The 14767-nt window shown below is 45.4% G+C and overlaps 1 protein-coding gene across 3 annotated transcripts in view; it reads left to right on the forward strand.

The window, feature by feature from the left end:
- The first annotated feature begins 14101 nt into the window (after nucleotides 1-14101).
- TRPM7 (transient receptor potential cation channel subfamily M member 7) overlaps nucleotides 14102-14767 on the forward strand; it is a 96834-nt gene continuing 96168 nt past the window's right edge. For all 3 annotated transcript variants that reach the window (XR_012647188.1, XM_075007053.1, XM_075007054.1), the window contains exon 1: nucleotides 14102-14235. Coding sequence is in view for 2 of the 3 variants with exons in the window: in XM_075007053.1 (XP_074863154.1) it covers nucleotides 14233-14235 (3 nt within the window). In the remaining variant the exon portion in view is untranslated. The remainder of the gene's footprint in view (nucleotides 14236-14767) is intronic.

Consider the following 14767-nt stretch of genomic DNA (forward strand, 5'->3'; position numbering starts at 1 on the left):
TACAGATAAGTAAATACATTTTGTCGTCATGGTCTGTGGAAAGGTTTCCATTGAGTGAGGTGGCCCATGGGCCAAAAAGTTTGAGAACCACTGGTATAAATTAATTCACTTTTCCTTTTTGCTCCTTGTCAACACAAAATGTCCCAAGGTAACCAATTACATTTAGAAATAGTTTTATCCTTGTTTTGTTCCAATGACAGCACCATCAGCAGGTCAAGCCCAAAGTGCAAGAGTAAATACATATCTGCTAGACTTGTGATGGGGTGGCAAGTGTGAGACAGAGGAGTTTCTAGTCAGCTGAAAGTAATAACACGCCCCCCCCACTGCAGTGCAGCATCACTCTAAACGGATTCCCAGTGCAACTCCTCTTGTGGAAGTGGCTTATCTACAACACTAGGAGCAGTGTTCTCTGTAAGCTGTGCTCTTATGTGGCTGCTCAGGAGAAATTCAAATGCTGCCCAGCTGATTAGCAGAGCGCCCACAGTTAGGTTTTGTGTTTGGTGGTGGTGCACATTTGCACATGCCTTAGTGCACATAAACATTATTCCACATGGCTGCAAAAAATGAGAGGGGACATTGGCTGGGAGCTCTTTTTCCCAATGTTGCTACCATGACCGTACTACCCCTTTAAAGTGCTGCCAGAGATGCACTTTGAACTTACAAGCCTAATGTCATACAAAGTAACATATTACACCTTAGAAATTGAAGAGAAGCCTCAGTAGCTCATCCAGCAGGAACAGTAACTAACTACCCTGATTTTGGTGCACTTAAATGCTCACCAATAATATACTTTGCATTTAATTTGTGTTATTTCCAAACTCTGGAAATATAGTTTATTCTGATTAGGGTGAAAAGTCTCAGAGGGATAGTTGTGTTAGTCTTTATCTGTAAAAACAACAAGGAGTCTTGTAGCACCTTAGAGACTAACGGATTTATTAGGGCATAAGCATTCGTGGGTAAAACCCTCTTCATCAGATGGATGAGAGTGGAAATCCAGTTCATCTAATGAAGTGGGTTTTACCCATGAAAGCTTATGCCCTTATGAATCTTAGTCTCTAAGGATAGGCCTACAGAGCAAAGTTATTTCAATAAAACAGCTGTTATTTTTTGAAATAACTATCCTAGTATCTACACAATTGTTTCAAAATAATTTTGAAATACTAGTTGCCTTACTAACTCCGCCATTGCCGGTCCTAAGCCCAGATGAAAAAGGAGGAAGGTTGGGCATTGGGCTAGCAACCCGATCCCGTAAAACCTATCTATCGCTACAGAAACAAGTGCAACCAAACAAAATAAACAAAACCTAATTTGGCACGAAGGTATCAGCTCTTTCTCTATGATGGCACTAAATGAAAGCCAAAAGGAAATTCAGTGCCTGATGCAGAGCTCGATCCTAAGTGCCAAAACCATGACGAAAGTTGGAACCTGGAATGTACAAACATTATACCACTGTGGAAAGCTAGTGCAGTTACTTTGCGAATTTGACAGCTACCGAACGGACATTCTAGGCATTAGCGAGATGAGGTGGTTAGGAAGTGACCAGGATATTCAGTGATGGAAAGACCATTCTATACTCTATATTCTGGAAATGATGACCAACATGTGCATGGTGTAGGTCTGGTACTCAGCAAGTATGCAACGCAGGCATTAATTGCATGGAAGCCCGTGAGTGAGCGCATTATCACAGCAAAACAGCATAGAGACCAGGCAAAATCGCCAAATGAGATAGCAGAGGCTATTGCAAAGTGTCAATCGCTGGATTGTCAAGTTGAGAAAAGCTGCTGGGCTGACAAAAAAGAATGGTTGGAATGTAAGGGTGCTGAAGCAGAAGAAGCAGCTAAGAAATGTGACACCAAGATGCTGTATTGTATTGTCTGAGAATTAACGGGTGCAAGATGCAATTCCAATGCTCCTATCAAGGATAAGAATGGGAAGATCTTACTTAGTAAAAAAGAGCAAGATGCATGCTGGATAGAGCACTTCAAAGAGATATTAAACCAGCCAGCTCGAGCCACAACCTACGATTTTAGTATTTCCAATCCTTCTGATGAACTAGAAGTAGACCTAGGTGTGATCAAATTTGAAGAAACTGATAAAGCCATTAGACCGCTGAAGAATAACAAGGCCGCTGGTCTTGACCAAATCACGGCTGAATTACTAAGGTATGGGGGCAACAGTGTTGTGCAAGAACTAACGGGGTTGTTGAACGCATGCTGGTGAGCAGTGTGTGTCCCAAGTGCTTGGAGGAAGGGAGTGATTGTTAAGTTACCAAAAAAAGGGAACGTCACTGATTGTAGTAATTGGAGAGGCATTATGCTCCTATCAGTCCCGGGCAAAGTGTTTTGTACTGTCCTGCTCAGGAGGCTTCTGGCCACAGTGGATAATACACTGCGGGAGGAGCAGGCTGGATTTCAGCACGGACACTCATGCAGTGAGCAAATTTTCACATTGTGCTACATCATTGAACAGAGTATTGAATTTCAACGGCCGCTGTCAATAAACTTTATCAATTTCAAAAAGGCGTTTGCCAGCATACATAGTCATTGTGGAACATAGTACATAGTTATGGTATCCCGCAACGTGACATCAACACTTTCCAAAATCTCTACCTAAACTCCAGTTGCTGTGCGAGGACCGAAAGTGGTATGACCGATTTTCTTCAATATTGACTCTGGTGTGCAGCAAGGGTGTGGTCTATCACAATTCTTGTTTCTTTTGGCTGTGGACTTCATTATGAGGAAAGCAATGTGCAGGACGAATTTTGGTATCTCTTGGGAAAGCCAGTGCCGGCTCACGGATCTGGACTTCGCCGACAATATTGTGCTGCTTGCAGAAATGGACGAATGCTTGCAGGACATGACAACAAGTTTAGAAAAAGAAGCAGGTAAAGTTGGGTTGAGGATAAACAGCAATAAAACAAAGGTGATACGGATCGGAAAAGCTCAGGCGAACACACCAATAGTGGTCAAAAGTCAGTCCTTAGAAGATGTCCAGCGGTTCGCCTATTGTGGCAGCACTCTGTCCAATGATGGGGATGTCGAGGTGGATGTCAACTGCAGAATCAGGAAAGCTTCGACAATGTTCCAAAGACTATGCCCACTTTGGTTTGCGTCAACAATTGGCCTTGCTACAAAGCTTCGATTCTATAGCACTATTGTCATGTCCACTGCAATCTACACCAGTGAAACATGGGAAAACACTGCAAGAATATCACATAAGTTGAATGTGTTCCACCAACTATGTCTGCGTAAGATCCTTGGTGTTACCTACATCGATCACATTACTAATGATTTCCAAGATTTCCAAGACCAGCATCTGATGAAGTGAGTCTGTGCTCACGAAAGCTCATGCTCAAAACTTTTCTGTTAGTCTATAAGGTGCCACAGGACCCTTTGTTGCTATTACTAACCAAGAGATTCTATGAAGATGTGGTCTGCGGAGACTGCAGGATGTTGTGGCAGAGTGTAGATTGAGTCTTGTTGTACACATCTTGCGTCTTTCAGATAATCTTCATCCAAAGGTAGCAATGCGATGGACACCAGCTAAAGGAAAGAGAAAAAGGGAAAGAACACTGGAAATGTGGCAAAGCATGGTTAAAGAAGACTTTAAGAACACTGGTATAACGTGGGAAGAAGCGGAAACAGTGGCATCAGACTGAAATCTCTGGAGAGCACTTGTTGCCCAATGTGCCCAGACGCACAGGTGGACCTAAGTGTAAGTTGCCTAACTTCAAAATTAGTAAATCTCGTTCTATGAGAAGTAGTGCCTATTTTGAAAAAGTTAGTTTGAAATGGATGCTGTTAAGACTGGGGAAAGAGTATATTTTGAAATAAGCTATAGCTCATCCAATGGCTTTATTTCAAAATGGGCTCTATGGCTACATCTACACTGGCCCCTCCCTTTCAAAAGGGGCATGCAAACGCAGTGGATCAAAAATGCAAATGAGGCACTGGTTTGCATATTCAATATATCATTTGCACAATAGTGGCCACTTGCCCTTCCAGAAGAGCTGCTTTTGAAATGCCCAATAGCTGTTCAGACAGGGTTCTCCCTAATTATGCAAAATGAGGCACTGAATATATGCCTAATTTGCATTTATCCACCATGTTTGCATTCCCCTTTCAAAAGGGAGAGGCCAGTGTTGATGTAGCCTATGTGTGTAGATTCTGAATTTCAAAATAGCTAAGTGCTATTTTTAAATGCATTTTTAGATGTTGCAGTGTTATTTCAAAATAAGCTATTCTGGACTAGCTTATTTAAGGATAAGGCTGCTGTCTCAATACACCCTAAGGTGCTACAGGGCTCCTCTTTTTTTCTGGGTAGGGTGTAAAGAGACAAGGTAGGATTCTTTCCCTTGAGAGTGCTATCAGAAGGTGGTGATCAGATATCTTGGGAAACCAACTCGTCCTTCTAGATTTATAGCTATGGGCTGCAGAAAACTGGCAAGCAGTTATTTCTCCTCTGTGCTGCTTTTTAAAAAGTTATACACAATCATACAAGAGAGTTATCTTACCAGCACTGCAAAGAGATGCAAAATAGGAAAACAAGCTTCAGCACTGACAAGGAACTACCTTCCTTCATTGAACCCTTCCACTGGACCTCCCACTCTTCGTTATACCCACATTGTGTCTGATCTATATGAAACAGTGAGCTGTTCAGGACAGGGAGGCCCCATCTACGCAGGAAGTCTCTGTCGACAGAGGTCACTGTTGGAAGAGATTTCCTGGCAGGACCTCTGTCGACAGATCAAGTATACGCACAAAAGCAGATGGAAAGAGCAATCTCCTCTGTCAACAGAGAGCATCCCCAGTGCCCAACCCTTTCTCAACAGAACAGCTGACTGGAAGCTCTGCAAACAGGACTGCCAGGTGAACCAGAAGCCCTGTCTGTCAACAAAAGGACCCCAGAGTGTCTACATGACTTTTGTTGACAGAACACTGTCAAGAGAGGCATTATACCTGAACGAGGAGAGGTAGAATGCTGCTGGCAGATGTGCTGGGTTTTGTCAAAAAACTGTTGACAAAGCACCTTTTGCACGTAGATGCTCTGCGGGTTTTTCTGACAAAAGCCCAGTTTTTCCAGGAAAAGCCGCTCATATGGATATGGCCAGACTGTCCCCCTACTCTGTGTTCATTCAGTTCCTAGAATGTCTTGTTAGTCTGTACCTTCATAAAAACCAAGCAGTTCTGTAGCCCCTTAAAGACTAAGTGATGTATTTTGTGGGTAAGACCTGCATCGAAGTGGGTTTTACATACAAAAGCTCCTTACCTAATAAATAAATGTGTTTAGTCTTGAAGGTGCTACAGGACATCTAGTTATTTCTAAAGTATTTCCCTAATACCTTAGTGCATTTTTGCAGCACCACATTAAATACATCCTCAAATATTCAAAGCAAAACAGTAGTCTTGCACAAATAGCAGAGCCAATGACCAATATGTCATGCATGGCTGACACACAAGCTGTAACAACTGTATTTGCTGATCAGGCTGGGAAGGACAGAAACGTTGAAAACGGAGATCAGTCACAACCATAAAGATTCCAACAAGAATAATCATTATGTAGCAAAACTTGACTACTTTGTAAATCACAGAGCTGTGGTGGAAAAAATGCAAAGAGAGGAAATAATAAATACACAAGCTGATTTTTCAACAGAAGTCACTTCATCTTTGCCCATAGACAAAACAGGCAATTGTCCTCATATTCTTCTTGTTAGCTACTGGGGTTATGCAGGTACTTCAAGGCATGCATGCGCACACACACAGTTCTTGTATGAGACTTTGCCCTATGTAAACTAAATTTTAAAACAGTATTTCGTAAGCAGCAAATATGGCACACTGTGCAAATGAAGGAAAATATTTTAATAGCGGCAATTTAGGTGACTAACACTGTAGGAATTTTTGTACTACTACGGATAGGCTCAATTCTATATGCAGAAAATGAAATTTTTAGAAAAAAGTGTATACACATTTGCAAACCACCCAAAACTACCTTGCTCATTAATGTAAATATTCCCTCCTGTTAGCACTTTTGAAGGTACATCTTCACCGCTGATTTAACCTGATCTGAGCACCTGCATTTCTCTAGTTCATGTGTATAAGCAGCCACACAAGTGACTGTATGCTCTGATGTTGAACTTTCTCATGTATGTCATGAAACTATCAGAGGCCATCCCATAGTTCTTTCTCCTGCAGTAACCTGAATTACTCTGTAATTCTTTCCTAGTGAATTGTGGGAAAACTTGTATGTGCTGCGGAGCACACAAAGGGAATTGTAGAAAGGCATGGGAGAACTATTAGCACTCACGTGGTTGAACTGCATCCACGCTACAAAGTGCTTTGTTACCAGCCAGAATAAATACAGCAGTTGGGTGATGCGCCAGATTGCCTGAGTTGAAAGGTCCACTAAATGTAGGTAAAGTGGGTTTGTGTGTGAGCAGAAGGGAGATTAATGGCAACACTTGAGCTGTCTCTGTTGTGAAGAAATACTTTTTTAAAAAACAGTAATTTTTCTTTTTGCTTAAATGTTTTTATTTTCTGCATCTGAAGATGAAGGCAAATATGCTTAAACAAGTAAGTAGTCCCATTGCTTATACTTAAACCTATGTTAAGTGTTCGCAAGATTGGGACCTAAATCAGTAGTATATGACCTCTTAAATGGATATCAAGACTGCTCGTTTATTTGAAATATTCCTAATTTTCTCTATACTTTCATTGACTATATTGTAGATATTGTTTTTCTCAAACCTACATCTCTGAAACACTTGTTCCCTTAAAAGGATTAAAAAAAAAAACGTAACCCTTTGCTCATACACTACTTATTCTTGCTGTCTTAAAGTATGTTTGTAATACAAGATATGTTTTGATGAAAGCTTTAGACCTCTTGAAAACAAAATGTGTATTTCCAGAGTCAATTGTATACCAGAAAACAAAACCTGGTATAAATAATAATGTAATAACTAATCAGAGGTTTTTAAATTGTGTAATTGCCAATATAATTGGAGAGTGAAACCTGGCTCCATGGAAGTTAGGGCTGACAACTCTCCTGGACCAGACATTCCAGCCCCAAATGGCATCTGGTCCATTGGGAGAGTTGGCAACCCTAACTGAAATCCAGGGGGTTGGGATTTAACTCTCAGTTTAGGACTCTCTTGATGGATTTATTATGTTGCCTGAAAAAGCATGGAGAATGCTATGGCTATGTCTGACAAATGTTTCCCTTTTAACCTATTTTTAAAGTGACACATAGGAACTTATGAACTATTTCACATTTGGTCCATAAGGGAAGGTGGAAAAATTGCGAAAAATCTCTTCTAAAACCCTTCATTAATTCCAGGAATAGCAGTAAACCCTAAGAATGGGGGCTATGATCTTGGACTGTGTGATTTTTTTTTTCTGCATTCTGCAATATTCTACAAATTTAAAAATTTTCACTTCAAAAAATCAAGCTTGTCTTTTTCTGTTGTGAAGCTGCAGCTGTCACAATGTAAAAAAATGTGCTGCTGCCTTGTTAATGAAGTAGCCGAGAGTAAAAAAACAAAAGAAACCTGTAGCTTGGCAAACAACCCTGGCAACAAAGAAATCCCAACTTCTACCCACTAAACAATACAGCAAGTGCTGTAAGAGATAATTGAACCATATGAGCCAGATTCTCGTACAGTGTAAATTAGTGTAGCTTCACTGACTTCAACAGAGCTTACACCACTAAAGGTTCTGAGCCAGTGTATGGAGAATCACATTAACGGGTGCTGATGGGGGAGGGGCACAGGGGGCAGCTGCCCTAGGGTCCAGCAATTTAAAAGGGCCAGGGGGTTGCTGCTATCTCGGCAGCAGCAGCCGCCAGAGCACTAAGCCCTTAAATCATTGCCAGGGGCTCCCTGTCACGGTGCCACTTTCAGGGGGTCTGGAGCCAGCTCCCTCCAGGGCTGGACGAAGACTTTCATCAGCCCTGATCACATAGTAATGGTGTAGGTGTAGAAGGACCCTGGCAAGTGTAGAAGCCCTTAGGGGATTCTGAATAGTTATGTGTAAAGCAGAGCAACCTTTTCAACATCCCTCTGTTGGAAAATAAAATGTTGTTCACAGACACTTTGTTGAACAAAGGCTCAAAGTGACTGAAGTGAATTACGATGGAAATAATCGTAATTAACTGATTATTGTATCCATTTGGAAACTGAAGTGTGCACCTCATAAAAACCATATTGTAAAGTGACCAAATATAAGACCAAAAAAGCAAATACCTACTTGGGGAAGAAGGCTTGGAAACTTCACCTTGTTAAGTAAATGAGGTTTGATAATCACCCTGTTCTGCCATGGATGATGCTAATAAGGGGAAAAAACTGTTTCTATGCAGAATCTATTTGACCTTGGTTGGGGTATTAACCTGATTTCCTTATCAGTTAGCAATTGTGTTTAGCTTAACCACTTGCATACCAATACAAACTTCCAACAGCTTGAAATGTACCTCCCTAGGATCACTAAGTATAACTTGTAATGCCTCCAAAATCAGATTACTTCATGCATTACACGCTTCTTTTATTATAAGCACTTCCCACTTGTCTTTCTATGGCAAACTCAGTATTTCTTCTGCATGCAGATGAGAGCAGCAAGCCAATCTTTTCCAAATATTGTATGCCTGCTCTGTTACTGATTATATTGCATTTTTGGGACAAGGGGCATTCTTAAAAAGCCTCTTTTATTATCTCTCAGCACTTTTTGTTGCAGTGATATTAAATGACAACTGATTTAGTAAGATGTAAATCCTAGCAGGCAAGTAGGCCTCAATCTATGGCAAGAGTTAGATCACTGTGATGCTATATTTCAGCTTCGCTACTAGCAATGTTAATCTACTATATAATTTAGAGAGTTTGTGTCTGTCCCTGAGTCCATTTGTCCAAGAACTCCTAAATGGTAAGAGCTAAGACCACCAAATTTGGAATGCAGCTTCCTGTTACCCTAACTTAAAGCAAGCTCACAGTTTGATTGTGCCAGGACAACAGCATATGCCTGGAATCCAACTGTTTTCCACAACACAGAAAGGAAGAGATCTGAGAGCAGGGACAGTTATGCTCCTCAATGACCACAGGGGGGCAGTGAGTGCAGGGGATAGTTATACTGCAGAGTGATCAGAGGGGGGAGGTGGCACTAGTAAGAGAGTGGCCAGGGCTCTACATGTTGCAGGCCACGGGCCCAGGTAAGTGGCCCCCTCTGCCCCAAAGCCTCAATCCAAACTCCTCCCCACCAGGCCCTGGGCTACAGAGCCAGCTGAGGGGGGAGCCCCTCTGCCAAATGGCCCCACTGCCCTGCTCTCTCCAACCCCCATGAACAGGAATCAGGGCAGGGGGCTGGTAGGATGGGGTAGGGGGTCTTACTGGGGCCACTCGTGGTGGTGATGGTGGTGCTGCTCCAGCGGTGGCTCCTTCCAGGAGCCCAGGGCTGTGCTGCCAAGCTGGTGGCTCCTCTTGGTGTGTGTGGGGGGCCATACCTGCACTGCTGTGGTGGCAGTTACTCCCAGGGGATGGGGATGCACTACTCTGGTGGTGGCCCCTACATCTACAAGCAGTTCCCTCCCAAGTGACACTGCTGGCAGGCCAGCACAGCCCCAATCCTCTGGGAGGAGCTGGAGGCCAAGGCTGGGAAGCATAGCCCCAACTCCTCAGGAAGAGCCACTGCCAGGGAACGGCAGCCCTGGCCTCCTGAGAAGAGCTGGCACCTGAGCAGCGCCACCCCCTTGCCTCAGCTGTGGCCCTGATAAACGCCCCCCCAACCCCCTTGCCCTGAGCTCCTAAACACCTCCCAACCCCCTGCCCTGAGCCCCCCCCATCTCCCAACCTTCTGCCCTGAGCCTCCCCTCTGCCAAGCCCCCCACCCCCTCCCAAGCCACTCCTCACCCCTGAACCCTCACTCCAGCCCTCCCACACCAACCACTGCCCTGAATCCCTTGTTAGCCCCCAACCCTCTGCTCTGATTCCAGCACTCCCCACCTCCTGCCCCCCCACTGCATCCTTAACCCCCACCTCCCAACCTCCTGCCCTGACTCCTGCACCCCCACACCCTGTCCTTAGCCCCCCATCTCCCAACCACCTGCCATGACTTCTGTGCCCTCCACACCATACCCTGACTCTGGGACTCCTCTCCTTCCCTGGCTAAAGACTTAAGGATCTGAACAACATCTGGTACATATCCTAGTTACAACATAAACAATTGCCCAGAATAAACATTGAGTTTGTTCGTGTTTCAGATGTAACAAGATAACAAAAGACTTTAAAGGAATAAATCATCAGTTTGAATTTAATAAGTGGAGAGTATCAAGCTCAAAGAGATGGAATTTAGTATAATTGAAAATTGTTTTATTATTTTCCTTTTATTCACAGGTGACAGCAAACAGATCTCTCACTTGGAAGAAAAAAAAAGTAGTATCTTAAAAATAACCAGCACTGTGGTTGGAAAGCTATTAACTCTTAATTAGAACTAGTAAATGTGTAACCTTCTAAGGCATTGCAAAGTTTACTTCAATGCCTGAAAATGTTCTTCTCACTATTGGCATCTAAGAAAGAAGTCTGAAAATCAGGAATAAAATCAAAAGACTTCATATATGATGTATGAACAATTGACTTTCTAGGTGACTAACTGTACTGATTTGGGGGCTACGTTGCTTGTAAACTCAAGGGATTAGAGGAACAAGATGCTTCCTTGTGCCTCATACTGTATGAGTAGTAGTAGGTTCTACTGGTATGCTGTTCACTCACCTCACACAAATAGGTGAGTGACCCTGCTTCCCCAGAGCAAAGGTGAAACACAAATGGAGACTAATTTCTTTAGTTACAATCTCCGTGCCAGACTGTTCCAGTGACAGCTGCCCCATCTTACTCAGCCAATCACAAATTGTTTAACTAGCAAAGAGCTAGATTGTCAATCTAATTGCAGTTTTGCAGAATCAGCAGGGAAAAGGTGTGGTTTATTCTTGGCCTCAAGATATGTTCTCCTAAAATGGTAGCTTGTACAAGAATGTCTCAATCAAAGTTCTCAGTAATTTGGCCTCCAGCTATCTACCTTTTCTTGCTTCTTTTTGGCTTTCCAGCACATTTTAAAATACCTGTACTTTCTGCTGAGACACAACTGTATTGTCTTAAAGTCAGCTTGAGATGCCAGTCTGCTGGGTTCAAAGCTGTCCGGATTTGTTAGGCTGACTTTAAAGTGACAGGAGGAGGAAGAAGGAAGTGTATTCATTCACATTAAATACTATGGCCAGTGAGTAGGTGGAGACAGTAAGGAGGAAGTAAATGGATGTGCACAGATTGGGGGCCTCATTTTCCAAGACACTGAACTTCCTATGCCTTTTTTGAGTTTAGATGGAGATGAGGTTATTCAGCACTTCATGTCAACCTATTTGTGAGCCTTTTGATGACTGGAGCTGCAGATCCTATCACAGAAGGAGCAGATGGTGGTAGCTGTTGGAGGGGCACAGTGCAATTTTTGTCCCTCTTTTCTTCTTCTTTGCCTCTCCTCGTCTGCATTGTGGCGGGATCTCTCAAATTGTGCCTCCCCCTCACAGATTACCATTGTCCACTGGGGACAGTCTTCGGTAAGGTTCTCTCAAGTGTTGACACCGATACTGCACTTTTCATGTTTGCCTTCAACATATCCTTATATTGCTTCTGCTAGCCCCCAATGCTCCTCTGTCCTTCCTTCAATTTGGAAAACAGAATCTGTTTTGGGAGGCGCTGATGAGACATCCGAACCACGTGACCAGTCCAACGACGTTGTTGATGAATGATAACGATAATGAATGATAATGGGTTCAATGCTGGTCCTGTTAGACTCTTCCAGGACGCTAGTGTTTGTGCACCTATCCTCCCAAGAGATATTTAGGATTCTCCTGAGGTAGGGTTAACGATACTGTTCAAGTGCCTTGAAATGACCCTGGTATGTTGTCCAAGTTTCACATGCATACAGTAGCACTGGAACAACCGCTGCATGGTTTACGAGGAGCTTTGTCTTGAGACAGATGTCCCAGTTCTCAATGACCCTTTGTCTCAGGCGGGCAAAAACAGAGCTTGCATGGCTCAGATGATGCTGGATTTTTGCATCAATGTTGACTTTGGCGGAAAAATGGCTTCCAAGGTAAATTGAATGTCATAGCTCAGTTTTGAAGTACATCAACTGTACTGTGCTTTATGAATTTCTGGGTGAATATTAGTGACTGGTTTTTGTCGTGGCACTTTGCATCAACATTGAGAAACACAGCAGTTAGGATTTGATTCTATGATAGCCTAAATACCCTCATTTGTCAGCAACTTAAAGCAATGAGAACAGCCACATTTTAAAGGCCACCAGTGCCTCAAGGGATCAGTCCTAAAACATCTCACCCATTCCCCAAAGCTAGTACTGTTTTTGCATGAAAAATGTTAAAAATTTTGAGAGAGAGATAAGTTAAGCCCCAACAGGAACAGTGTTAAGTGACTAGTCTTTGAATACTATGGTTCCAGTTAAACTGGTTTCTAACAACTTTGAGTGGCTCTACTGTTGCCATGTAGAAGAACCAGCAAAATCCCTGTACCAGCTTTAAAAGCTTCTTTTTAGTTTTAAAATTCTTGAGTCCCAACTGTGCTGTACAACTTGCTACAGGCTGATGGAAGACATTTCCGCACACCAGTGGCTGAGAGTCTCTAGGGAAACACAGGACGTGAAATATCTTTCCATGGGTATGTCTACTTAAGGGAAGATTGAACTTGGGAAGATCAACTGCCGGTGGATCAATTTATGATGCCTAAGGGGGATGTAGTAAATCAAACTGCCATGGCACCATCATGGACTCTACTATTCCTGGCAGCCACCAGGAATCAGGGAAGTGGATGGGAGAATTTCTCATTGACCTCCCACTGTGTAGATGGAGGTATAAAATGATTTAGATAAATTGACTCCAGCTATGAAATTCTAATAGCTAGATTTGCAAATCTAAAATAAATTTTACCTCCTAGTGTAGACATTGCTCAAGAGCAACATAAAGTACAACCCTACCGCTGAACTAACTGTTCCTGTAGTACATCCCCTGCCCACCACCAACAGAGAGCCTACAACAGCTGGCTTTAGAGAGTTGCACTAACCAGGCCATCTTCTCCAGGCTGAACCTCTCTAACCTAGCAATGTCCATAATCCAGCATGATTTCAGTTAGCTGGACCACCACTTATCTGTCATGGGTGGGCCAAGTGCCTGGAGGTCCCACAAAGTTTGTGTACAGCCACCTGCCCTGGCTGTCATGCCTTCTGTTCTGTTTAGCTGTAATTGACCCCTAACTGTCTTCCAAGGGCCCAGCGAGCAGTGGAAGTGTGGGTAATGCTGCTAGTTAATGTTGGCCTCCACCCCCCGCCCCCGGGGTCCGGCAAAGTCGCTCCCTCAGCATTAACAAGCAGTCCCGGGGCACCTTGCAGGCTCCCAGATGTTTTGGAGTATGAGCTTTCGTGGGCTTAACGTGCCCCAGCACTTCTCGTAGTTTCTGAAGGTACAGACTAACTCGGCTCCCCCTGGGATACTTATCCCTCAGCACCGGCCAAGGGAGGTTCAACCTGGAATTGCTGCCGGCCGAGCAACTTCACCTGTGGGAGCGGAAGCCGCTGAGCTGTGAGGAAGTAGCGCCCCTGTAGCTCAGAAGCAGGCTGCCACCGCCTCCATTTTATGCCAACCGGCAACGCGCGACCTTGACGCAACAGCGCGGGGAGCGAGTCACGTGCCAGGGTTGCAGCCGCGGGCGGTGCAGGCGTCTGCGGCAGTTCCCTCACGGTGGGCCTGTGTCCCTCGCGTGACCGTGGCCCGAGGCGACCTTAGCCCTGCGGGCCGGAGAGGGGCGCAGTGCGTAGAGAGCCCACGTGCGGGGAGCGGGGCCCGGCGAGCGCGGGAGGTCGGCGGGCCCTCCCCCGGGGGCGGAGCTCGCTGACGCGGCAGCGCCGCTGCTCTCGGCTCAGGCGAGTCGCACAATTATGAGAAGCAGCCGCCGGGCCGAGGCCGCCCCTGCCAGCGTTGAGTCCCGCAGCCGAGTCGAGCCCGCGCTGTCTCGCTGTCCTCCTCGGCCCCGCAGCGCTGTCCCCTCGCGGCCTCTCCCTGCCCAGCCCCCCACAGCCGCCGAGCTCAGCCCCGATAGATGGAGACAGGCCCCGCCACCGCTGACGCACGAGCAGGAGCAGCCCGGCCCGAGGCGAGCCAGAGCCGGCACCGAGACCCAGCCCGACCCTGAGGAGAATGGTGAGGGGTCGCGTGGGTTCGCCGGCGTGGCGCGGGGCTGGGCCGCTTCCACCAGCCCCTCAGCGGGCACGGGGCTAGCTAGGGCGGTTATGCGCACACACTCCCCCCCCACCCTTCCGGCGCTGTATAGCACCGGGGGTGGGCACTGACCCTCACCTCGTGCTGTCAGCGGCGCGCTAGTGACCCGGGGGCGGCTCACGTGTGTGTGCCGGGAAGGGCGCCCGGCTCTGCCTGGTACCTGAGGACGATGGTGTCTCTTTAACCCAGTGCCCCGTGCTTCTGGGCTGCGCTGCGCCGTCGGACAGCCCGAGTCCCCCTGTCGGGAACACCCCATCTGTGTATCTTCCCGGGGCGGAATAATCCGGGTTTCCTCACCCAGCCGACAGGCGAGCGCTTGCCTTTGCACGAGCCTGTGTGAGCTTGGAAGGGTGTGTTTTTTTTTGTGCCAGTAAGCGTCAATTTCACCGTAGCCCGCAAACCAGGGAAGACACATCTCCATCTGTGCTGATTGGAACTGGCGAAGCGAGAAAAA

Source organism: Carettochelys insculpta, chromosome 12, assembly GCF_033958435.1.
Source record: "Carettochelys insculpta isolate YL-2023 chromosome 12, ASM3395843v1, whole genome shotgun sequence".
NCBI classification, from domain to species: Eukaryota; Metazoa; Chordata; order Testudines; family Carettochelyidae; genus Carettochelys; species Carettochelys insculpta.